This window comes from Cupressus sempervirens, chromosome 4, assembly GCF_028749045.1.
Source record: "Cupressus sempervirens isolate cs-2001-9-10 chromosome 4, ASM2874904v1, whole genome shotgun sequence".
Lineage (NCBI taxonomy): Eukaryota > Viridiplantae > Streptophyta > Pinopsida > Cupressales > Cupressaceae > Cupressus > Cupressus sempervirens.
The window spans coordinates 401,614,795-401,640,792 of record NC_143121.1 but is presented as its reverse complement, the minus strand read 5'-3'; the positions used below and the strand labels follow the sequence as shown (position 1 = coordinate 401,640,792).

At 36.4% G+C, this 25,998-nt stretch overlaps 1 protein-coding gene and 1 pseudogene across 4 annotated transcripts; one reads left to right on the top strand and one right to left on the bottom strand.

Annotated features, from left to right (window-relative positions):
• Positions 1 to 1,169: 1,169 nt before the first annotated feature.
• LOC149561747 (flavonoid 3'-monooxygenase-like) lies at positions 1,170 to 25,998 on the bottom strand (annotated as a pseudogene).
• Positions 16,690 to 24,098, top strand: LOC149561748 (pentatricopeptide repeat-containing protein At2g03880, mitochondrial-like). Of its 4 annotated transcripts, none has more exons than XM_089825291.1 (4): positions 16,690 to 18,707; positions 20,775 to 20,915; positions 23,375 to 23,421; positions 23,968 to 24,098. In XM_089825291.1, exon 1 carries the CDS (start codon positions 16,952 to 16,954, stop codon positions 17,456 to 17,458), a length of 507 nt encoding a protein of 168 aa, XP_089681417.1. In that variant the 5' UTR covers positions 16,690 to 16,951; the 3' UTR covers positions 17,459 to 18,707; positions 20,775 to 20,915; positions 23,375 to 23,421; positions 23,968 to 24,098. The 4 variants fall into 3 exon arrangements, with proteins under 4 accessions (XP_089681417.1, XP_089681416.1, XP_089681415.1 ...); XM_089825290.1 differs by having other exon boundaries at positions 23,613 to 24,098; XM_089825289.1 differs by having other exon boundaries at positions 23,375 to 24,098.

Genomic DNA, 25,998 nt, shown 5'->3' with positions numbered 1-25,998 from the left:
CACCATAATCTTGTACAAATTTTTTTAGAATCTAAACTAAAATTAGTTTGGTATTTTCATTGATGCTATGTTGTAGTTGCATTTTTTAGTGGATTAAGCCATAGAAACAAAAGTCTTTTGGGGAAGAAATTGGATTTTCAATAAAATAAAAGAAATGAAACACAATATTTTAATTAGATTTGTGCAAGAGTTTGCAAAGAACTCTAACGTTGACCTAAAATTAGTGGATGAAGTTAGGTCAAGAATATATAATTAAATAATATGAATAAGAATGTAATTAAATAATGTAAATAAGAATGTGAATGAGCTATAGAGGGGATTCATGTCTATAAGAAGGTAAGTTAGATAAAAATAATGTTGAATTAAAGGAACAAGGTATATCTTGATCTCCATTTTGAACCATGACCTAAAAAATATCAATTTCACATGCAAATGTTATATTGTACATGGGAACAACCATTCAAGTATGTGGGACCAAAATGGTATAACTCGATCTCCAATTTGAACCATTACTTACAAATATCAATTTCACATGTATATATTGTATTCTACATGGGAACAACCATTTAAGTATAGTGGGACCAAAATATATAAGAAAAACTATCCATTAAAAACATGTGTAGAGAAAAATTATGAGGGCATCTAATGTTACTCTTGCAAAAAAAGGCAAAATTGTAACTAAACTTGTAAAAAAAAATGGTAATCTGATGGTGTATAGTAGGGGTAGCATGGTGTTAGCACAACAAAATTTAAGGGGAATGCATAATAGAGAAATAACTAACCAAATTTTGGTCACCATTTTTACAAACTGACACAAACGGGGATGCAGAGATTACCTGAGTTACAAGTAGTTGTAGATTATAATTGAATACAAATGAATAATCAACATCATGATTTTGGTATTAGAAATCGACATGACTCTTGGACCTATGGGGTACAAGTGCTAGTTATACTTTTGTTGCATTATCTCAATTGTATCTCTATGAAGAAATTTCTATTTCCATTTTTCTTGAGACAAAATGAATAATGTTGATTCAAGTACAAATGAACACTTACAAGAAGTAGATAAACATACTACGGTTAAACCAATAGGAACAATACATACGTGAGCTTATGAAATGATGCACATTGAAAGGAGTGTACAACTATTGAAAATAAAACATAAACAACTATATGTGGTCCGCTCTTTGTGGATTGTTATAAAGATGGGTTGGAAGACAAGGAGTGGCAAAGAGTTTGAGAGGAACTTTCCTATTAATCAAAACCTCATATATCTCACCCATGTCCAAATCTTGAGGTTCTTTACCGGCTGAAAGCAACCAATCAAATGCATGAATGAAGCTTGCAAGTGCAAAATGAATCATACGCAGCCCCAGATTATATCTTGGGCACATTCTTCACCCTGTACCAAACGACAATATTTGAAAATCTTGTCCATTCAAATTCATCGGATTCTCCACAAAACAATCAGGATCAAACTCTAGCAGCTTCTCCCATGCTTTCGGATCTCTTGCTATGCTCCAAACCATCACATGTGAATTTGGTGGAATGTAATACCTATTATTTCCTTAAGCAAGGGTCCTATTGGAGGGGCTTGGGCACTATTTTTATGGAGTTGGTGACCCCATGATAACATTTTAAGGGGGGCTAAAAGTTTATTAAGAATCCCACTGGGGGGTAGGGTATGTACGCCTCGTTTGTAGCGCCAAGCGCCTCTCGAAAAAGAGTACGAGGTAGTCCCATATCACTGTCACCATACGTAAACCCAAAAACTATGGCATAGTGTCGTGGACTATAAAACCACCTTACCTTTTTTCCTCTAAAATAGGAGCCCCGACTTTTTAGCCCTCTATGTTTAAGGGGGTGAAAATGGGGTGGGGCTGGAATTAGCCCCACCAACTTAGGTAACAATTTTGCCATTTGTCAAAAACCTCTTTAGCTTCCCACCAAAATGAATTAATCTCTTTATTTTTTTAATTTATGAGACAGCTAGATTCTTTTATTTTAAAAATGATTCAATTAAAAATTTCATGGGACCGCTTCCCTCAAAATATTCCTAAAAATCTCAGCGACCCTTGCTCTATTTTTAAGGAAAAGGGTACCCATGGGAATCCAACCTTAGGAAAATTTGGACATGCATGTGGAATCATCAACGACGTTGGCGGATACAATCGAAGTGTTTCCATCACAACAGCTTGTAAATATTTGAGGTTAACAAGATGAGATTCATTAACTCTCTCTCCCATTTTAACAACTGAATCCACTTCTTCTATTGATTTGTTCATCAGATGAGTATGTCGGATTAGCTCTAACATCGCCCATTCCACCGTTTGGGTTTCCGTGCCACAATCATGTTTTGCAATTTATTAAAAAAAAAATTAAATTTAATGTTTTCACATATATAATGTTCACCACATAATGATAAATATTGAGCCTTTGGTCGGAGAGGTCTTAGATTTGAATCTACTTATAGTTAATACACAAGACTAATTAATCTTAACAACAATAATAAATAAATAATAAATAATCTAAACTTGTGCATGCAAGCAAGATCCCTTCGATATTAGCCTTGAAAAGTTGTGCTCCCTCTTCCGCACAAGAAGTTTTAAGTTCATAAGAACTTGCAAGAAGTCCTCGGTATCATTTTCGTGATCTCTAGATAGAATGAGGCCCTCGTGTTGTTCCGTCTTCCTCATGAGAAAATTGGTCAAGGCGGTCCTTCAAGATATTGGCTCGATGAAGAGAACCGCCTAACCCGATCCAATCTAATAAGGAACAAAATCCCCAATCCTTTGACAAAAAACTCCTGCACCCTGTGCTAAAAAGTCCTCCATCAACTCTCTGAAATGAGCCGCCTCTGTATTATTGTCGTCAAACAATCTCATCCTGAACGTCATCTGCCCAATGACATTGGAAGCGAAGACATTAACAAAATCTCCGACGTCTACACGATTAGCTCCCTGTTTGAAGACGGAGGCGACACTACTACATGATAGCCCTATTCAAGACATTAATTAAAGACAAAAATTCACTTTTGTCTTTAACTCAAGTTTTATGATAATCTTAAAAACAAGTTAAAGTTAAAGTTAGTTTTTAGATTTTTAATTGTCTTGAATGAAGACAACCCGAAAACCACTTCAATATTTATAACAAATTAGTCTCTAATATGCTTTAACAGGTCGGATGATAAACGTTTCATTCTTCTAATATTCTTCTCATCTCAGTCACAACCCTCAACTCGTGGTTTTGCGCCTGTGGGAACTGATGGTCTTCTGCTTGTCTCCATTTCCAGTTAGTGCAAGGATTGAGCCATCATCGGCTGCACCAATGGCGGGAAGGATATCCTTCAACATTTTTTCAAGGCATATCGGTTGCACAATTTGCTGCTTCAAGGGATCGCCGCATCATCAAGGCATCGGATGATAATATTTAAGAGAATCGGCTTCATCAAGGCATCGGTTGCGTGGTTTTCTCTGCCCTACCTACATTCTTCAATAGTTCTCCATAGACCCGGAAGAGTGACCATTTCAACCAGGCTTTCCATCGATTCAGCTATTAGATCTGCACTTTAAACAAGTAATAGATTTCCCCACCGACCTGTAAATGTCATTTCTTTTTACCTTTGTAATGTGGGTGTTGTATAAATTTTTAATAGCTTTTTAATCTGTGGCTCGAATCATTATGTGGGTGATGCAACAGAAGAAACCCTTTCATTTTCATTTTGTGGGGGATGTTTAAAACCCTGTTATCTCTGGCTCGGTTCATTAAGTCAGTGATGTTTAAAACCCTTCAATTTGTTTCCTCTGTTGATGCTACTAATCTCCCTCTATCACCAAAGCTAAAGAGATGTATCAGAATAGTTTTTCCAAATGGCTCAAGTTTGTATTCTTTAGCTCCAGTTTCACCTCATCACGAGGGCATTGTCAATAAACTGGAATATGAGACCATTTTCTTCCTTAAAAGCCTCTGTTAGTTGATCCCAACCTCACTGACAACTGTTCAACCGGACATTCCCTTGGCCAAACAACTCCCTCAACATCTGCTGCAGAAGCTGCTTGACATCATTGCTGGAACACTTTGCATCCATATTGAGTTTGCAGGTTTCGTAAATTTGAAGGTCTAGATTCTTGAAGACTGCAGATGCCAGAGTTGTTTATCCAATTCCATCAAACCTGTAAATTAGAACACCTATCTTTGAATCATCGGTGGGATCCACTTTTAGAAACTTAATGAATTGATCTTAAGCCACTTCTCTCCCAACTAAAAAGTCCACTCAGGAAAAACAAACATGGCACATTTCAGATATAATACTACAAACAATATAAATAGAATTGATGTACAATTAAACCCAGATGGTCATTTACAACCCATTATTATGTTGTATTAGTTTTATATAATTATTGTCTTCTCCAATGCTCAAATGTTTTTCCCTCTGTTACACGTGTATGGATTACTAAATAAGTGACGTTAGAAAGAAAATTTAACTTCGTAGAAAATAACCCAGAGATTTGTACAAATTTAAACGGACATGTGATTTCAAGTGAATTTGAAATACTACCTCGTGGAGGATATTGTCCAGGGGTTGGAGGAAGAAATTGAGGAATGATTTTTAAAGCACCATTTACATCCCAAGGATGACATGTTTGTGATGGTGAGAAGACTGCTATAATTTTTTTGAAGCATACGGAAATCAGAATTATGAAAAAAGGCTTACAACCATATAATGCATTACTGTTAGTAATCTCTGAAGTTCCTTGTTCAACTAAGGAAAAGTTTAACAAGGCATATGTGCCATGTCGAGTTCGGTCAGTAACTAGTTTGCATCTCTAGTCAATGCAGTATGTTAATCCTCAAAATATATGTATCTGATTTTTTTTAATCAAATTTTACCGTGGTGCACATAATGCTTAGCAGACCCAAATCTATAAAGAGAAGAATATAGGATAGATTTGAATGCAATTTACTAATTCCCAGTACGTATAGCAACTCTTAATCAACATTCAATTTAGTCCCTGCATTAAATATGAAGAGAAATTAGAGATACTGAGTGCGCTGGTTATTTTGAATGATTAAAATCTTTTTGTAATTTCTCATCTCTAATCACAGTGGACCTGTTTTTGTTTTGTAGTTGACATTTTTCAAAAGGATTCAGTCCCTTTTATTCCAGCTTATGTTAGGCAAAAGCATTATCAGATATTATTGTTTTAGGAACTCCTTCTGTATCAAGGAAAACATAGATAAATTTGGTTGTGTGCGAAAAATAAATAATGCCATGATTTTAAACCCCAGTTGGGTTTCAGTTTCTACAGTTCCTCTGTAACTTGTTTCCTAAATTAAAAGCCATTAAGGGCTTTATTTTTCCCCTATATTTTCGTTCCAGGGCTTCATATTCCATGTAATCCTGTATTCGAACTTGGAATAAGCAGAGGCAAACAACTTTAGTACTAAAGAGGATAGGGCAGGAGGTTGCGTTTGTGGTGGACTTTAGTGTTGAGAGGAAGTCATCCCGAAAACATTAGTGCCAGAAATTGTTAGTCTTCATAGGAGGTGATTGATGGTGTTTTTGCACAGATTTTTGGTGGTTTCAAAGGGTACACATACAATTTCTACATATATTTTCTTTCAGGCCTTTATTGGATTTGCCAAAGCTAGGATCAAACACAATCTAAGAAGCCGAGTTCTCTCTCTGTCCAATTTTTTATTTTAAAAAATGTTAGAAAATCCTCTACAGAACAACTAGTGGGAAAAATATTATACATAAATCACTAGGCCACACTGTACCTTCTTCGTGATCTGGATATGCTAAACAATGAATCTTCTCTATCAATTGAGGGCTTTGCCTTAGCTCATTATAATCATCTTCATCTGTTTAAATTTAAAATGTTGTTTTAGGAATGGGTAAAAAGGTTGCAGCGGATTGCAATAACCACAGTTTCAGCTAAAGGCCGAAATTTCATTTTTTATCTTGGGTTTTGGCCCATGTAGAGTTTCTTTTGGGTTCTCTTTTATAACAAACGTCCAAATGGGCTTTGGCTCAGAGTTCTGATGGGTATCTATTTTCCAAAGTTGCACTTACAAGGGATATTGAACCTATGAGAATGGAACACTAGTGACTTCCTTAGGAATCATATGCCGCTAGTCGGTCTACTGGCTAGGAAGGCTTGATTGCTAATTGAGTAGGGCATAGGTTATTTTGTATTCTTTTATTTGGAGCTCAAGCCTGAACCTGTCTAATGTTACCAGATTTGGATTTTGCCTTAAGTGGGTAAGAATTTAATTTCAAATTCACCTTAATTAAATCTGGCAATGAACCATCAAGTTCAAGAAAAAGTGAATGTATGAGTGATTTCTATTATTGAATCAATGTTGAGTTTTAAGTGCAAATATGAGGTGTATGCATTCTGCCAAACTTGTTTCACTAGGTTGAAAGAAAAATGGTAAAGAATTATCTTTGTTCGTGGAGCGAGTCCCCATTTTGTATTTTAAATATATCTAACATATCTGCAATATAAAAATCCATTTTCCTATAACATCTGATTGATTTATAGTTGCTTACCTTGGTTATATTCAGAATGAATGGTGTTCTAGCCAAATTAAACTTCCAAAAAAGGAATCTAATAAAAAATTAACTATGTTACAATGTAAGGCAACACTACTACTGTTACTAAAAAGCATGGCTCCTCATAAGATTTAGAGGCAAGGTATAAAAATGTAGAGACAAAAGTCTTGAGCAATCTTTCTCACGCTCTTTCTCTTGCTATAACTATGTATAAGCTCCACTCATGAAGAAAAATAGTATAATTAGTACTATCAGCTTCCGTTCCCCGAGTCATCAAATCCTTACAACTCAAAGTTGTACCCTACATTGCTCTTTTCACTTAATGTCATCAAAGACATAGTCCTGATTCTATACCAAACAAGGACTGATTGCATTGCCATCCTATAATTGTCATGAGCTTTTTACCCATATTGTGATTGCCATGATATTTTTACCCATACTGTGATTTTTGTGAGCTTTTTAATCTTGTTACTAAACTCGTTAAAAAGTTATCTTGCCAATACATCCTCTAATCTGGTGGACGAAGCCCTATACAACTTGTGACAATCAAGACCTTTTCTTTATGTGACTGTCCCAGTCATAGTTTCACCATTGACTTATGTGGAAAAGAGTGCACGATTCTCCTACAAAGCCTTGAGAAGGTCATTGAATCTTCTCCAATATCCTTGCACATGTAGAGAGTTTAATTATTAAAATAACCTTCATGTTTCTTTTTAATGCTCACTATTATATCTTATTATATCTCTGTAAATATTAGAATGTTTCTAATATTTAGGTGTAGTCTAGAATAGAATGTTTCTATTCTATTCGACTCCCCTCTTTGTATATATAGATCAGTTTGATCTCTGATTAATTCATTCAAGTATTCCGCCATTTACATTTGTAACATGGTATCAGAGCTAGGGTTTAAACCCTTTGTGCAAATCGATTGAAAAATTGTGTCTTCAGCTACTGGCATTCTTGGAAACCCGTAGCTTAGTCTGTAAGTCACAAATCTGAAGGTCGTTTTTTCAAATCCGGAGGTCGTTTTTTCAAATCTGTTCACATCCAGATCTCAAAAAGTGGGATTTTTTGGTTGTTTTTTTCAAAAACGGGTCTGTCTATCCCTGTTGGATATTCTGCTCGCATTTCAGCTGCTGGGTTTTGTTTTTTTTTTCACCTGCAAACATCTTTTTTCTGCCTTTTTGACCTTTTTGGCCGCCGACTGTTATTCTGCTCGAAACCCTAGTTTTTGACTTCGGAAAAATTTTCTGAGCACATATTCTTGGTGGGTTTTTTGAAATCTCAAATGGGTCTTCATCAGATTTTTGTGGGTGCCTCGTTTTTTGTGCCTCAATTTTCGAGCCAGCAGATCCGGATTTCGACAACATTTTATTTCTGGGTTTTTCGAGCTCTTTTCTGGTTACTTCTCCAATTTTTCTGGGTCTTTCATTTTCTCACCTCGAAGTTTGTGCCATTTGAAATATTCACATATTATAAGCATCTGTATCAGCAGCATCAAAAGTTGGACTCAATTAAACAGCACGCCAATGCTGCCCAACACTCAGAGCAGAAAGAATCTATCTACCATGCCTTTATGGCCAGCATACTTGCAAATCATGTGAAATCTTCTGCTTGGTACATCGATTCTGGTGCCTCCCGACATTTCACTCATAGGCGTGATTGGTTTGTTGAATTCACTCCCTATTCTGACTCAGTAATCTTTGGAGGCGATGAAGAATACAATATTGTCGGCAAGGGCAATGTTCAAATTCAGTCTGGAGGAAGAAAACTCATGTTTCTCAATGTATGTTATGTTCCTGGCATGAAACATAATCTTCTGTCTGTTAGTCAGATTATGAAGCACTCTCCTTAGTTGGATGTCGTTTTCAGTGGAAATAAGTGTTCGATTATTGATCGTGTTTCCCGCACTACCCTTGCTTTCGGTCTTGAGGATCATGGTATTTATAGGCTTGTAGATTCAGGCGATTCCCTTGAGCATGCCTTCATCGCCGAATCATCCGCTCTCAGCAGTCTCTGGCATCAGCGATACGGTCATCTGAACATTCAATATCTAGCACAACTTGCTCGAGATAATTTAGTCCATGGCCTACCTAATATTCAGACCCAGAACCATCGCGTTTGCGGAGCTTGCCAAGCAGGGAAGCAACATAGGACACCATTTAAGAATGGTGAATCATGGCGGGCATACAGAGTACTCCAGCTAGTCCATGCTGATGTATGTGGTCCTATGAATACTCCTATTACTGGGAACAGGTATTTTTTACTCTTTGTGGATGATTTCAGTCGCAAAATGTGGGTATATTTTCTTAAGCAAAAATCAGATGCCTTTCTTGTATTTCAGCAGTTTAAAGCTCTAGTAGAAAAAGAGTCTGGTTCCTCCATCCGTACTCTTAGGACCGATAATGGGGGGGAATTCTGTTCTTCTGCTTTCTCTGCCTTCTGTACTACTCATGGCATTAGACGTCAGTTCACCACACCTCACACCCCTCAGCAAAATGGTGTTGTAGAGTGTCGAAACCGTACCATCACAGAAATGGCTAGGACTATGCTAGAACATAGAAATGTTCCCAGAAAATATTGGGCAGAAGCAGTATCCACAGCTGTCTACCTTCTTAACCGGTCACCCACCCTTGCAGTTAATCATAAGACTCCTGAGGAAGCCTGGTCTGGTCGCAAACCTAGGATCAACCATTTGAAAGTTTTTGGCTCTCTGGCATATGTATGGATTCCTAATGCCAAACGCACTAAGTTGGATTCCAAAAGCCAGAAACTTATGTTTACAGGATACAGTCACACACATAAGGCCTACAGACTGATTGATGTAAATACTGATCGTTTAATCTTCGGTCGTGATGTTGTGTTTCATGAGGAATTTGGACCATTTCCGCTCTCTGACTCCCCACCACATTCCGAGATTCAGTCTTCAGCAATCTCTGACTTGGGTTCTTCTATTTTATATGAGTCATCTGATGCTACTAATACACCACCTCAGTCACTTCCAGATAATACAACTCCTGCTCCTGCTTCTCATCCAGCTATTCCATCAGCATCTGATATTGGCTCCTTGACTCTTCGGCCAAAATGGTGGGCTCAAACGATTAGTGATCTTCGTCCTGATGAACTCATTGAGGGTAGAACCTCCAGAAATAAGAGCCTTCAGCACAACACAGTTAATATAGCTCTTATGGCCAACATCCACAGTATCCCTGAGCCCCAGATATATGCAGAGGCCAAAGGAATTCCAGAATGGGAACAAGCAATGGATTCTGAGCTTCAGAGTCTTCAAAAGAACCACACTTGGGTTCTTTCAGATCTCCCTCCTGGGAAGAAACCCATTAGCTGTAAATGGGTCTATAAGGTCAAGTACCATGCAGATGGTACCTTGGACAAATACAAAGCTAGACTTGTTGCTCGAGGATTCACCCAGCGCGAAGGCATTGATTATGAGGAGACATTTGCACCGACAGCCAAGATGAGCACTATTCGCATTCTTCTTGCAATTGCAGCTCAGTATGGTTGGAAAGTTCATCAGATGGATGTGAAGAGCGCCTTTCTCAATGGTGAATTACAGGAAGAAGTCTACATGACGCAACCCCCAGGTTTTAAGGTTGCCGATTCAGAACACAAAGTATGTAGACTCCAGAAGGCCCTCTATGGTCTTAAACAGGCCCCTAGGGCTTGGTACATAAAGATTGATCATTACTTGGTTGCTCAAGGATTTCAGCGTAGTCCGTCAGACAGTAATCTATATATTAAACACTCTGGTAATGATATTCTTTTTCTTGTTGTCTATGTGGATGATTTGATCATTACTGGAAATTCAGAACATTTGATTTCAGAAATCAAACAGGATCTATGCAGAACTTTTGATATGACAGATCTCGGATTGCTTCATTATTGTTTAGGTATTGAGGTTTGGCAGACTGACAATAGTATTTTTTTGTCTCAGTCCAAGTATGCCAGAAGTTTGCTTGATAGGTTTCAAATGCAGGATTGCATATCTGCCTCCACTCCAATGGAGACTGGTCTGAAATTGTCCGCACAATCTGTTTGTCCTCCTGTAGATGAAACACTCTTCAGGCAGCTAGTAGGTAGTCTCATCTACCTTACTGCTACTAGACCTGATCTCAGTTTTGCAGTCAGCTACATCTCACGGTTCATGACAAATCCCAAGATTGATCATTGGATTGCAGCGAAACGTGTGTTACGCTATGTACATGGTACTTTAGATTATGGTCTTCTTTACACAAGGAGTACTACTCCTCAGCTCAGTGGATTCACTGATTCCGATTGGGCCGGCTTAGTTGATGATAGGAAATCTACTTCTGGCTATGTGTTTAGTATCGGATCTGCAGCAGTTACTTGGACCAGTAAGAAGCAACAAGCACATGCACTCTCCTCTACAGAAGCAGAATATAGAGGAGCTGTCAAGGCAGCTTGTGAAGCAATTTGGCTCCGGCAGATGCTTGCAGATATGCATATTCCTCAAGCAGGTTCGACTTCTTTGTTTTCAGACAATCAAGGCGTACTCAAACTTGCCAAGAACCCAGTGTTTCATGAACGAACCAAGCACATAGAGCTTCATTGCCATTACATCCGACAATTAGTAGAAGATGGATCTATTCAGTTACGCTATGTTCCTACCTGAGAGCAATCAGCAGATATTTTCACTAAACCCCTTGGTCCTGACAAGTTTGTTAAATTCAGGGGATCTATTGGTGTAGTAAATAGATTGAGCATTAAGGGGGGGTATTAAAATAACCTTCATGTTTCTTTTTAATGCTCACTATTATATCTTATTATATCTCTGTAAATATTAGAATGTTTCTAATATTTAGGTGTAGTCTAGAATAGAATGTTTCTATTCTATTCGACTCCCCTCTTTGTATATATAGATCAGTTTGATCTCTGATTAATTCATTCAAGTATTCCGCCATTGACATTTGTAACATTAATTCCATGTCAATGAAAGGAAAACTACATTTCTTTCAGTCCCCTGGTTACCCTAGTTAAGAGTTTTATCAGTTTTCAAACAAACTGATATACCTCTCTGTATAAGGCTCAAAATACAATGGTTCCAACGTCAAAAGAAATTTAGTTCATACTATTTTAACCCCCAGACAATGGTCTTTCATAGAAATGACATTTGGTTTTCTGAAATGCTAAGAAAAGGTGACTGTTATTGGGAAAGAAACATAAAATCCAGAAAAAGCAATGTTTTATTTAGTCCAAAACTTTCTTACGTCAACTCCTCTTCCAGTTTGGTTGACTGATAATCAACTGCTTTGACTCTGTATAACTATAATGTTCACCTGGTGCTAATAATGTTGATTCAATGGTCCAACATTCTTTCCCTTTTAAGATCTAATTAGTGTGCTTCCAATTGATAATGAAACAGGATTATAATCTGTTCAAGATCTACATTTTTGCACTTCCATTTTGATGCTCATTATACACTCATTCCTCTTTTTATTATCCTCCACATCATCGAACATGTGTGTGGTATGTAACTGAGATGCTTACTGGGCTGATATATGATTCACTCGTATTTCTCCCTGATTCCTTTGTGCTTCCATAGATTCCTTTATACTTTGTGAAGAAGTGTGAACTTGGCAGACACATCCCTTACTCCGTAATAAAACTAGTAAGCCTAAAGTATTCGATATTAAAGATGGAATAGGGCCTGTTGAGCGGTTGTCAAACAAAGTAAAGGAGGTCAAGTGAGATGGCATTCCCAATTCAGGTGGAATGTGACCTCCAAGGGCAGTATATCCGATATGCAATATTTCTACATAGATTGTGACCACACATAGAACAACAGTGCATTTTTTTTTCAAATCATTAAATCCATTTTGCATAAATGTTTGGCTTAATCTACTAGGTGTAAACTCAAGAATAGTAAAAGTACAACAGCCATACAAGGTATTCGATTAGCTCAAACTACGAAGTCTTTGACACAAAATCACATTTACAACCATGACCAAAATGCTTAATTTGAGGTAGGACCGCTCAATAGGTTTCATTGTTCAACATCAAAGTTCTTCTCCTGGGATTGCATCAGTTCATGTGATTAAACATATTAAAAATTTAAAACTATACAAAAGATATGGTGGTCAAATGAAACCCATTAATTGCAAAGTTTTGATTGGCTCCTTAATAGTTTATCATAATAGACATTGAATCACTCCACTTTACCCCTGCTTCAAACCCACAAGATTAACATGTAAAACAAATGGAAGTTCAACAGAGTTTTTCCCCACAAGAAGAGAATAAGGCGTTATGTTCCCTCAGTATGTGCCAATGAGTGACTGATTCTGTAAACTTTTTTCTCTGATGTTTCATTGTTAGGTCAGATATTAAGAACTCTTGTGCTCATTGGCATATGTTTGTCCACAACTGCATAAAACTTAGATAGGACATAAATGTCGCACACTTATTTTCTTTTGGGCCCATCAAAGAATGGAGCCTATGAATAATGTGAGGAGGATGGGAATTAAAAATGGACAATGTAGGATAGTCATGATATACCGATTCTGTCATTTCTGTAAAATGGGTAATCAATCATTTCCATAAAGTAAAATTCTATGTTACATTGACAATCAATCTTATGAATTGTACATTCACTTCCTGCCACTGGTCCATTTGGTAAAGGAGCTAATACATTACTTGTAATTAATGCTGCTGAACAGTTACCCCAACAATCCAAATGGATTTTGAAGGTGACAATTCTTTCACATATTTAGCTTGTGGATAACTTTCTATCTTTACAATCCTATGTACATGTAAATTTCTACAAGCTATTATCAAATCCAATAGTTAAGCACTTTTCTTTCTTATAAGGATTAAATGACTATAGGTATTTTGCACGAATTATTATCTTCTTGAGAATCATTATCAGTTGATGTGATACTTGGGTACGCAAGTACCCAGTGTAGGGATGTCTAGGGGACAGGTACTTCGATTTTTGGGAGGGGGTGTGAGTCCCTGTGTTACACTAGTATTACTAGAAAAGTTATATTTTTCTAGAATTCTACATAACTAACCCTGAAATGGGAAAAGCACTCTAAAATTAGACCATAGTTTTCTATTTGAGAGGGCCCATTAGACTGATTGAAAGGACCAGCAAAATGTATTTTATAGTGTGTAAGGCATGGTGGAGATCTAAAGACTTGGGTTTAACAACAGTCACAAGTGAACAATCTGTGGTTTGGAAAACATGAACGCGTTCATCTTGTATTTGGTAGTAGTGCACTACAAAAAGGCTAAGTTGCCGGTTTGGATTCTGGTTTGGATGCAGGTTCGACATTCGGGTTCGAAATTCGATCAATTATTTTTTGGGCTGTGTTCGGGTTTGTTTTGGGTTCGTCTGTACAATATTTTATTTTAAAATTGCACAATCTGCACAATCTGCAAATGAAATCACACCAGTTTTATGTTACACTCTTCAACTTGTAGGCATATGTGTGGAAAGGCTGATGTAAATAATACTGTCGCTGAAAAGAATATAGTTTATTAAATATATATAGCAGGTATTGTTCTAATAATTATTTGGAATGGGTTTTGTCACTAAATATATACATAAATTTTAGTGGTGTGGAGTGTCTACTGACCATAGAAGAAAATCAACAGTTATTTCTTTTTTGAGTATTTGTCTCTAAAACAATTTCCATGTTCTTGAACTGAGGTATTGTGAAATAGTTTCAAACCTTTATTCACATAGTTATCTATAAGTATAGTCCTCTATTGTACAACTTATCATAATGGAAATAAAAGATCAGTATATGATAACTGTACCAACCAGTTGCTGTAGCCTCAATGTGTTGTGGTTTTCTAAGTAGTTATAGATCTTTTCTATGGTTGTTTTAGGAAGAGATTTATTAGTGGTAATCATGATCTGTTTATGTAGTCCACAATGGTATGTTTTGGTTTCAAACCTTATGCTCACAGGTGAGGATGGTTGCCACTAGAAAGTGTCAGTGGAGAAGTTTACTAAGCAAAGCTCCTTCCATAGCATGTTAATCCATCAAGTTGGCAACGAGTCTTTGTGGTGATCATGTTTAGGATATACCTCCAAATATAAAAGGCAGTTGTAAGTGGGCATCTGTACTTCTGAAATAACTGAAGGGGAGAGACTACACCTTGCATACTAAGTTACAAAACCTTACAGTCTAAATCTCCAATGAATTGGGTAACTTAAAAGCAATGCAGGTTCTCATTTTGTCTCAGAACAGTCTTCAGGGTACCATTCTACAGGACTTGGGGAAACTTAATGCTCTTCTACATTTGGACTTGAGCTATAATTCATCAAAGAGGCCCATTCCAAGGAAGTTATGGAGCTTAAGAGTCTTGAAGGGTCTTTATCTGAGCTACAAAAATCTGTGAGGCCTAGTTTCTCCATTGATTGGGCGTCTGAAAATATTGCAGAAGCTGGATTTGAGCTCCAATTTTCTCACAGGACACATTCTTGTAGCTCTACGAAACCTCAAAAGCATGGAGCAACAACAAATTTACTGGAAGGGATCCCCCTTGTTTGGTCAGCTTACAGAGCCTCGAATACTTTATAACAGAGAACAATTCTTTGCCAGCTGAATTTGGGAGCCTCAGAAGGCCTCAAGAGATGAGGCTTGCTAATTCAGGGTATAGTGGTCCAATCCCTGTGAGTTATTACAAACTATTAAATCTTAGCTCTCTTTCTTTGGAGACTAACAAGATCTCTGGCAGCATTCCTCCTAGTCTTGGCAATCTTTCTCACATTTACCACCTCAATCGAAGTGGAAGCATGTTGTTTGGGCCCGTGCCTTTCAGTACAAAATTCTTGAATAAATTTATCTATTATTGCAATGACATAGCCAAATGCAATACCTAGTGCAATGTAGCCCACAGATCCTTTCAAATTTAGAGTGGAACTACATCCCGAGTCAATGATACTGTTGTTTAAACTGCAGACTATTTTGGAAATGCCAAAATCTACACTGTGTGCTATCAGGTCCTTGTCCATAAGAATGTTGCTTGGTTTTATATCATAGTGAGTCATGATGGAGATGCTCTAATCCTTGTGATGGAGCCCAAATTTTGGCAAATTGGGGCTTCCATTCAAGCTTTCTCTCCTACTGCTTTTATACAAGTGGTGATACACTTATTCAACTATATCACATCTTTATTACAGAATTTAAAACAAAGGAAAATCCTGCTTAGTATGGAAATTGTCAAACCAAGGTCCACAACGGATACTGAATCAAGTTTGGGATGATGAACAAATATAGTGAGATGCACAAGTTTGATATAATATTTTTGACTTTGCCAGTTATCATTTGTTTTTCTGCCATTGGTCTTCAAATCTGGACAATGAGGTACTCAGGCCTGACACTCACCAAATGGATCATAACCATATGTGCTAGCCTTCTTGTTGGTTGTGTGGCATATATTTCGTATTTCTGCAATTATAGAGACAAGCGTATATATTCTACGATCACAGAAACAAAGTGCACACACTTAGAAATAAGGGCTAGCCTCAATTTTGAACAATATCGAAATGAATGAGGACCCACATTTGAAATTAGGCATCCATTAAGTGTCATATAAGGTCATATTTTAGAAAACTAACATGTGCCCAAAATAGTCCTTAGGTAGTACACTAATTAAGTGCTTACAATTTAGAATGGTACCCAACCTATGCAATTGACTTGAACATTTTATGAATAGAACTGAGGGGTTAATAAAAATGTCATCTCTTTGCAAGTTGGTTTAAGAGTTCTCCATTTTGAAAATAGGGTGTCTTAAATGTAGCACCATATGTATCAATTAGAATATACAAATGCTTAAATTTTAATAAATATTAGTCAAATATATAGTAAATGTGACATTTATTATAAAGATGCACTTTTTTCTAAATGAACATGTAAGATTTTCTTTCACAATCTTTGCTTTCCTAAAATTTACTTTAATAGGAATGATTTTTCATCCATATAGATATAGATAATAATTCTTCCACTACATATTACGACATGAATGAACTAAAATATAGCATACCAAAATAATATGAATATCTGTTCTCATTAAGAAACAAGGGCTTATTATTATTATTATTATAACATGACGAATCACACTAGAATAAATTTCGGACATACGATTTAACATAAATTAGCATTACAATATTTAGTAAAACCAATGAATCCCTCACAGATTCCCTTCGAAGGTTTTTTTTTTCCCACTCAAAACTTGCTCACCTGTAAGTGAATATATGCCAAGGCTTATCAGTGGCATTGGAAAATAGGTAGACGCAGATTGAATAATCCACTGCACATGTTTACTATTCTGGTTACAACCAGAAAATGTCATTGCCATCCACTTAACTCAATTTCATAGCATTATGTAGAGGCCAGTTGAAGGATGCTCTGCTTACCACACATTACTCCCCTTAACATTACTACACCCATTTTCTGTTATTGCAGACCTGTACTCTCAAGAACGCGTTTTCATCGGCGAAGATTTGCGTTTGCCACCTGCAAAACTTTTCATAACAATCTTATTTGCATGTATGTCAAATGCGGAAGTTTGTTAGATGCACGTCAAGCGTTCAACTACATGAAAGAACAAGACTGCTTTTCATGGAATATGATTATTGCTGCCTACAGAAAACATGGGTTTCCTCACGAGGCAATTAGACTGTTTGGGTATATGAAAGAAGCAGGCATCCCACCCGATCAGTTCATATTTTCCAGCTTGCTCCCAGCCTGTGCCAAGATAGGAGCTTTGGAACAGGTTATAGATATCCATCAAAGTCTGAAGGGTACAGAGATTTTGAAAGATGTTGTAGTTGCAACTGCCCTTGTAGACATGTATGCAAAATGTGGAAGCATAGACAAAGCATGTGAATTGTTTGATGGAATGCCTTAAAGAAATGTGTTCTCGTGGACAGCAATGATTTCAGGATATGCACAAAATGGATTTGTTGAAATGGCTCTAGAAACTTTCAAGCAAATGCAATTGGCAGGAGTAAAACTGAATTCCACAACCTTTGCTAGCATTCTCTCTGTCCGCGCCAAAATGGGAGCTTTGGAACAGGGAATGGGTATCTATAAAGCCATAATGGAGGGTGGATCTTCGTCAAATATCATAGTTGAAGATGCTCTGGTAGACATGTATACAAAATGTGGCAGCATAAACAGGGCAAGTGAACTGTTTCACAGAATGCCTCAAAGAGATGTCTTCTCGTGGACTGCTATGATTTCTGGATATGCACAAAATGGATTTGTTGAAAAGGCTTTACAAACATACAGGGATTGGCAGCGGTCAAGCCGAATTCCACAACCTTCGCCAGCATCCTCCCTGCCTGTGCCAAAATGGGAGCTTTGAAGCAGGGTATGGACATCCATCAATGCATAATGGAAGGGGAATTTTTGTCAGATATTATTGTTGGAAATGCTTTGGTAGACATGTACGCAAAATGTGGAAGCATAGAGAAGGCAAGTGAGATGTTTGACAGAATGCCTCATAGAGATGTCATCTTGTGGAATGCAATGATTGCAGGATATTCACAAAACAGGATCTGCAATGATGCTCTCAAAATATTTGAATTAATGAAGCATTTTGGAACATGTCCTGACATGATAAGTTTTACTTGTGTCCTGTGGGCATGCAGCCATGAAGTTTTAGTGGATGAGGGCTGTACATACTTCAATCTCATGACTAACTCATATTGTATTATACCTGCTGTCGATCATAATTTGTGTATGGTTGACCTCCCAACACGTGCTGGCTATCTTGATGACTGCCTAAACTTCATCGTTAAGATGCCAGTTAAACCCATGGTGGTTGTGTGGATGTGTTTTCTTGGTGGCTGTTGATTACGTATCAATACAGTTTTGGGAGAATTTACCACAATGTTACTTTCTGATTTGGATTCTAAAAATGCAGTGACTTGTATTCTTCTCTCAAACATCTATGTAGAAGTGGGTAGGTGGGGTGAGGTTCAAATGGTAAGGATGTTGATGGAAGATAGAAGAATTAAGAAGATCCCTGGTTGTAGTTGGATTGAAGACCATGAAAAGGTACATGCTTTTTGTGTAGGAGACAAATCACATCCACAAACACATGAGATCTACAGAAAGTTGGATAAACTGGCTGTGGAGATGAAAGTAGCAGGGTACGTTCCAGACTCAAAACGTTTGCTTTTTGATGTGGAGGAAGAGGAAAAAGAATTATTTCTTTATCAACATAGTGAAAAGCTGGCAATTGCATATGGTTTGTTGAACACACCCGCTGGAACAACTATTAGAGTTGTTAAAAACCTTAGAGTATGTGCTGATTGTGACACTAACAAACTTTTTTTCTAAGATCGTTGCAAGAGAAATCATTGTGAGAGATGTAAATCGTTTCCATCATTTTAAACAAGGACAATGTTCTTGTGGAGATTATTGGTGATGCAATCTGAAAGATAGGCTCGCACAACACTAATTGAGGAAAAGACAAACTGATTCCTTAGAATCAGGAGATTTCTTGAACTGTGTTTGCTAAGTTTATGAGTTTCTGAATAACTTGTTCCTTTCGAGAAGAACAGTTACTTACTGTATCTTTTTGTTGGAGATAGGAATATTAAATTGAAGCCATGTCATGTTGAGTGATGGAGGAGACATAGGATGGGTTGGCAATGCTTCTGTAGTGTAGAGACTTATGTAAGCCCTTCCTTTCTATAAATACAAAATATTTTACTGTTATTTCCTCACACACTGTCTTATTGTTAATGTTTTTCCTTTCTCCTTGTCTAGTGTGGCGAGTACCTCCAGACTCCTTTGCCCTTGTCTCACAATCAAGTACTCTCTGCATCACGGTCTGCTGTAGTATAAGAAAATAATTTAATGTTTTCATAGTTTAGCCGAGGAGCAGACCATCTCCATCTGTTGGGTATCAAAGCAAACAGATCTTATGAGAGACATTTACTCACTGAGTTCTATTCTCAGTCATTCTTAGGCAGAAGCAATGTAGTGAATCTGATGCGAGTCTGTGCTGAAGACGACATTGCCACTATCATTGGATCCTACCAAACCTTGAGAAGAAGATGAAAAAAAGGAGATTTGATAAGTCCATAGCATAAGAACATAAAAAGTGGGATTATATAGCAGAAGCTGCAAATGGGATGAAGGAAAAAGTAAGGAGAAAGGAAGATAAATTGTTTGTGTATCTGTTTTGTGTAGAGACTTTTGTATGTTCTTTTATTTGTAGAGATATGATGTTGCTATTATTTTCTTGTTATAGTGTGTTGACAATGAGTTATGAGAAGAAAGTGTGGGGTATGTTGCAGTCATAGACTCGCATCAGATTCACTACATTGCTTCTGCCTAAAAATAACTGAGAATAGAACTCAGTGAGTAAATGTCTCTTATAAGATCTTTTTGCTTTGATACCAAACAGATGGAGATGGTCTGCTCCTCAGCTAAACTTTGAATATATAGGAATGGCCTATAGAATATATAGGAAATTTAAATATAACCAAAACAATCCTTCATTTTGATATAAAATATTGCTACAACTCATTTTTCACCACTACAAGCTGGTTTTCATCTTTGTAATAGAAACCATTCTTCTTCCATTTCCAAAATGTCTATATACTGTTATGTATATACTCCAGCACTACATAATAGTCATTAAAACATGATGGCCAATGTTAGGTTGAAGGTCCACTTAGCATACATTGTTATGATAGCAAACTATGTTTACTCATGATGATTGTAAAACGGTGCAATGATTTTTATAAGACTGTGGAACATCAAATTTAAGTAACTGTACAGTCATGACAGAATTAACAGATCTATTGCACTAGGCACTTGAAGCTCCTGTATAAAGGTGAAATATTATTAAAAAAAGTACAAACAATTGTATCTAGTTTCATTTTAGTGTGGTAGTTTTTAATTTAAAGTGGTATTCAGCCTGAACTGAGGAAGAACAATCTATATAAAGAGTTCAAAGGCTCTGTTACTTGTATTTAGTTGGTAACAGAGCCTTTGAATTCTTTATATATAGCATGTCTACTCCATTTTTTTGCAAGTTGAGATACACACAATTTGTGCATCATTACCATTTTTGCAACATAATTGTAGGGGATTCTATAGAAGAGAATGCAGTTATTTTCTACCCATTTTTTTCATCAAATTATTGAGGTTAATGGATATTACATGAGATAAATGTAATATTGAACTATTCTTATTTAATACAGTTATTGGAAGAGATGAGGTGGACCAGGTGTGTTGGACTTGGATATGAAGTCCACAATGACTGGTGGTGTGCAAGATATCAATGGAGAAGATGTTGCAATTCAAAACCACATCTTTACTCGTTGGAGTGTCACTATTGTCAGGCAATTTCGTAATCACATTTCTTACTGCTAGCATTATATTATTTTAGGGATCTATGATATATAATTTTGCTGATTCTGAATTTGATTGTCTTGACTTGACAAGAGATCATTACTCCTTGGAGTGTTACTGTTTCTAGGTAACTTCATCATTAATTATCTTTCTGCTAACATAATCTTAAACTTAGAGATGTCACCATTTTACTAGATATGTATATTACTGATTCTGAATTTGATTGTCTAGATTTAGTTACAGCAATCAGTTCCCTACAATATATAATTCTTTTATGTAATGTTAACTTGATGTGTGTATTTATCGTTGATATGGACAAAATATTAACATGAAAATGTTTATCAAGCAATCAATGGGCATGACCAACATAATTGTGGTATCTTTAGTATTACCAGTAACTGGATTATCATAATTTACACACTATTAGTTGGGATCAGCTTTTCAATATTAAGATCATATAGCCTAAGCTTTATACAAGACTTAGACATCACCCATGCAAGCTCTTTATATGCTATAATAGGAGAGTTGACTAGGTGGTATATCACACAGACCCATTCAATCATATATTAGATTCACCTTTTTGTTTTAATGTTTACTGATATGAACTATGTGTTATATATTTTTTAGGATATTCTATCTTACATGAAGGCTCCACACCTGTCTTTGTGCCATGTGATCGATAGGGCAGAGTGTGAAAGCTCTTTTATATTAACATCGTGATAGTCATAAAATAATTATTTCCTTTTACTGGCTTGAACATCATAGAAGAACCAACATGTCTGTATACAAGGTCTGTGCAATTTTGCATGGTTTGGGATCAGTAATAACTTTATTTAAAATGATTCTCTACAAACCTTGTGCTTCCCATTGTCCAAGTCAATGGTGAATGCATGAAGCCTTTGTGTATCAGATTCAAGTTTATCAACCAATGACCAAGGAGATTAATGTTTTAATGATAATGGGGAACTCTTGGACTGATTGAAACTTGGAGGCACACTAAAGTTATCATGATCTACCTATTCAACGAATGCAAATGCCGCACCCATGACATCTACTTCTTCTAATACAGGTGTGATGTGCTATGTCATCCCATGCTATTTGTCAGGTTGAAGTACTGCCTGCAATAGTAGGAATATGGCATTGACCCCTTTGTTAATTGGGCATTTGTCAACTATTTCTACTCAACGTGCTTTACTTAATTTGAGCTGCTGAAATGAGGAACTTTACATCTGCAAAAGCTGGGCACACTTCAGCAATGATCTCTTCTTGGTGTTGAGAAAACTGTAGTGATCACTGGCATCACAGAATATGTTTATTTGTTATTCCATTCACTTTGAGTAGCAACATGAGTTGGACAGTGCATAGATGAACCAACATATACATTGTAAATGAGGCACTTGTTGATTATATGCATCATGCTTTGTTTACTACCTTCGGGTGCTTCATAGGAGTAATACTTTAATTAATCAGTAGACTTTTTATAATGGCTCCTCTGAAACTATATTTCCGATCTTCGTTAACCGGTCTCAATATAGAGATATATGAGTAATGCCCAAGGGTTTGATACTGCATGTCTTGGAGTTGACAAACTCACAACTTCAATTTGAATCTGCATCGTTGAAGTTGTCAATGTTAACTATAAAATGTCACATCATAGACAAGGTGCATATCTTTCCTTTTGATAAAATGTGTCCAAAAGTGAATGCACAATGTGGGCACACTGACTGTACTTGACCTAATAGAAATAAAGTTTAAACAACCTACATATGCTGGCAAAGACATGCTTCCCAAATATAGAAGCACAGACAGGGCATCTGGACTGTTTATAAGAATCCCACCAGCAGTTTCATGGTCAGGATGGTTTTTTTCGCAAGTTTATAAATAAAAAGAAAAAATCGCCAAAAAAACATATCACCAGCAAAAAAAATTAGACCAATGCAGTAGAAAATCATTTTATATAACGTGATTCCTACAGACCATTTTGCTGGATTCAGATTGCAATTTGTTTCATTACTAAATTGTTTTCTTGTGGTTGTGGAAATGTGTTCTTTATAAAAGAATCCTTTTGCAAAGACAATTTCATATTTTCTTTGTAAGAAACTCTTCGCTTATTTACAGGTGTAGATCTAAGTTACAAATTGTCATCATCCTATATGAAGTTATTACTCTGATAGTGCCACTTTAATATGCAAAATGGTCAAATAAAATTCATTGGGTCAATAGATAGTAAAAATGTTGACCTGTCATGGATAGTTGATTGGTTGAAGGTAAATTGTGTCTTTGCAATTTTGTTTTCCAATGTTGCATTTTGATGTATTTCAGTTTTGTATTCTTATGTTTGTCATCATTGAAGATGCTTTCTTATTATTGGATCACATGCTTTTCTAGCTGTTGTGGTTCACTTATAAATTGATGTACTATAAATTGAATATTTTTTGTCATCTTGCAGGCAAGAAGAGTGTTGAAGGGTGTCTGAATAAAATCAACTCGCACAAGGTATTTATGAAATCAAAATAAACTTCTTTCGTTTTTTTTGAGAGTCTGTCTTTTGAAGAACACATCGTTGATTTCAAATAGTGACTTGCGGTTACAATAGTGTTAATGATAAATTTCATTGGTATACAAATTATGGTACCATTTTGAGCTTCCATCTAGTTCCATTCTTGATGAGGACCTATTTTATGAAGGCCTTGGTGACTGGAATTCTTATAGCGATGTAAAATGGTCAAACAACATTCATTATAACTAGTGCAAAAGATAAATTGTATTAGGCCTTAAGTATCACAGATGAATGTACTCAAGGAGTGTGAAATGCATTCCATTATTGGGCCTAAATTATTTTTATTCCTAGTTGAAGCAGTGTGAAATGCAATCCATTCATCTTTACGAGGAGAATTCAACAAATTCTCTTTCGGTAATGATTTTATGATCTCTATTTCAACATTACTAGGTGGAAGATATGTTATAGAAGCAAGTAGGATTGTAGCTATTTTGAAGTGCTGGAAGTTACTCAAAATAACGTATGTGTTTCAACATTACTAGGTGGAAGATATGTTATATAAGCAAGTAGGATTGTAGCTCTTTTGAAGTGCTGGAAGTTGCTCAAAATAACATATGTGTTCATCTGTTGCATTTACTGAAGATTCATGTCAATATCATGCCTTTATAATCTACTGTATGTGTTCTCTCATCTCTATATCATCTTGGGTTTGAACTCTGTATTCCCAATAGCATCATATTTTAAGTTATCTTTCAGTAAGGTATGTTCCATAGCTTCATATTTTAAAACATATTTCAATGACATTTGTTCAATTCTGTTTCTGTTTAATCTCTGTTCCTAATACCCATTATTGTGAAGATATCAGATCTCTGTTTATTTGTGGACCGATATATAAGTCCATTTAGTGCTCTGAAGCCCACTAACTATACCCAATGAACATTAATGAATAGGGGTTGCCTGTGGTAGAGAAAGAATGTCCGAATCTCAAATCATTTCTTCATGTTATCCCTCTTGCAGCCAGCACGTGGAAAGTAATTCAAGCTTTACGAACACTTATTGCATCTATTGGAAGTGAAAATTTAAATTCCTTGCAGTTAGCTCCAGACTATTGTAACTAATGTAACAATTCAGAATTCATTCCATTACTCTGTATTTGAGTTTATCAATAAATCTGAAACACGCATCCATCTCCATTATGTGAAAAGCACTATGTATTGGTCTAAAGGAAAAACTAAATACCCCTAGAGTGGTATTTTGGGTCAACTATAATTTATCAGTCAGTAAAGATGCACAGACAATAAATGGTCAGATTAATAAATTCCTGGAGGTTGGCCATTAGTCCTCTACCAGTACACATCTGCAAACTATTTGACAGAATGTCTTCATACTTATATTTAACATCACATCATTTGATAAAGCTAGTACATTGATTTTTCCACGAGTATAGCCAGTCCCGAATGGACTATAAGATTTATTGATATTTGTGGCTTCTTTTTAGCGTCCAGTTTTAGCACCCAAAAACTTCTGCCTCTCTGAGCCTGCCAAGTCAACCAAATGGAGATGTCTGTATAGTGTCTTGTTCAAAGATCCATTCTACAATTACGTAGCAATACATTCATTCAAAGTGTCAACTTCACGTTGTTCATTGTTGTGTTTCACTAGCCTGACATCAACTACAACATATCACCTCTAATTTAATTTAATTAAAATTTTTAATAGTCTTGTTTAATAATGTCAACTTCACGTTGTTCATTGTTGTGTTTCACTAGCCTGACATCAACTACAACATATCACCTCTAATTTAATTTAATTAAAATTTTTAATAGTCTTGTTTAATAATGTCTCTCAGAGACAATACTTGGATGAAAACACTATTGTTCCTCTAAAGACACTAGTTGGGATTAAAGTAAATTGTCTCTAAAGAGACAAAATTACTTTTGTTTCATATTGACTTATAGTGACAATACTTAAAGACATAATTTAAGACACTCGGTTAAAGATGAGATGTGAGACGATACACTACTTTTGTATTGTCACAAATTAAGACAATTGGTTAAGTAATTGTCTAAAAAAAAGTTTTATACCCCCACTATGTAGTAGTGCGAACAAGAGTGCCATCTCTTGTTCTCGGAACTGCTGCCACTTTTGGAGAGATTTGGGGGTCAAGAGGTGGGAAATGCATAGCTTTCCGAGCATGGGGCAGTGGGACTGGGAAGACATGATTAAATTGCTTCTGTTGTAGAGAAGAATATCCGTAGTTGCTCCCATGTTTTTCGGTCTGTTAGCAAAATCGAAATCGAAGGTCTTGAGAATGGCAGTTGCGGCTTCCTTGGAGGAAGCGATTATGGCCGGTTTGCTCCCCTGTTTGAGAAGCATGAGGCCGTCATAACGCTGGGATCAGAGCTACGGTTAGGGTCACAAATAATGTTTGATACATGACCATCTTAGTATTATCGAGCTATATCAAATACTAGTAGTGAGTAGAAACAAGAAGCTATGATCAGAGCTACGGTTAGGGTTACAAAAATTGACAATACGGAAGAAAGATATGAAACAAGCACTAAAACACCCAT

Bases quoted from the DNA above. Each gene is read 5' to 3' on its own strand.
- LOC149561748 (XM_089825291.1), top strand. From the start codon at position 16,952: ATGCTCTGCTTACCACACATTACTCCCCTTAACATTACTACACCCATT.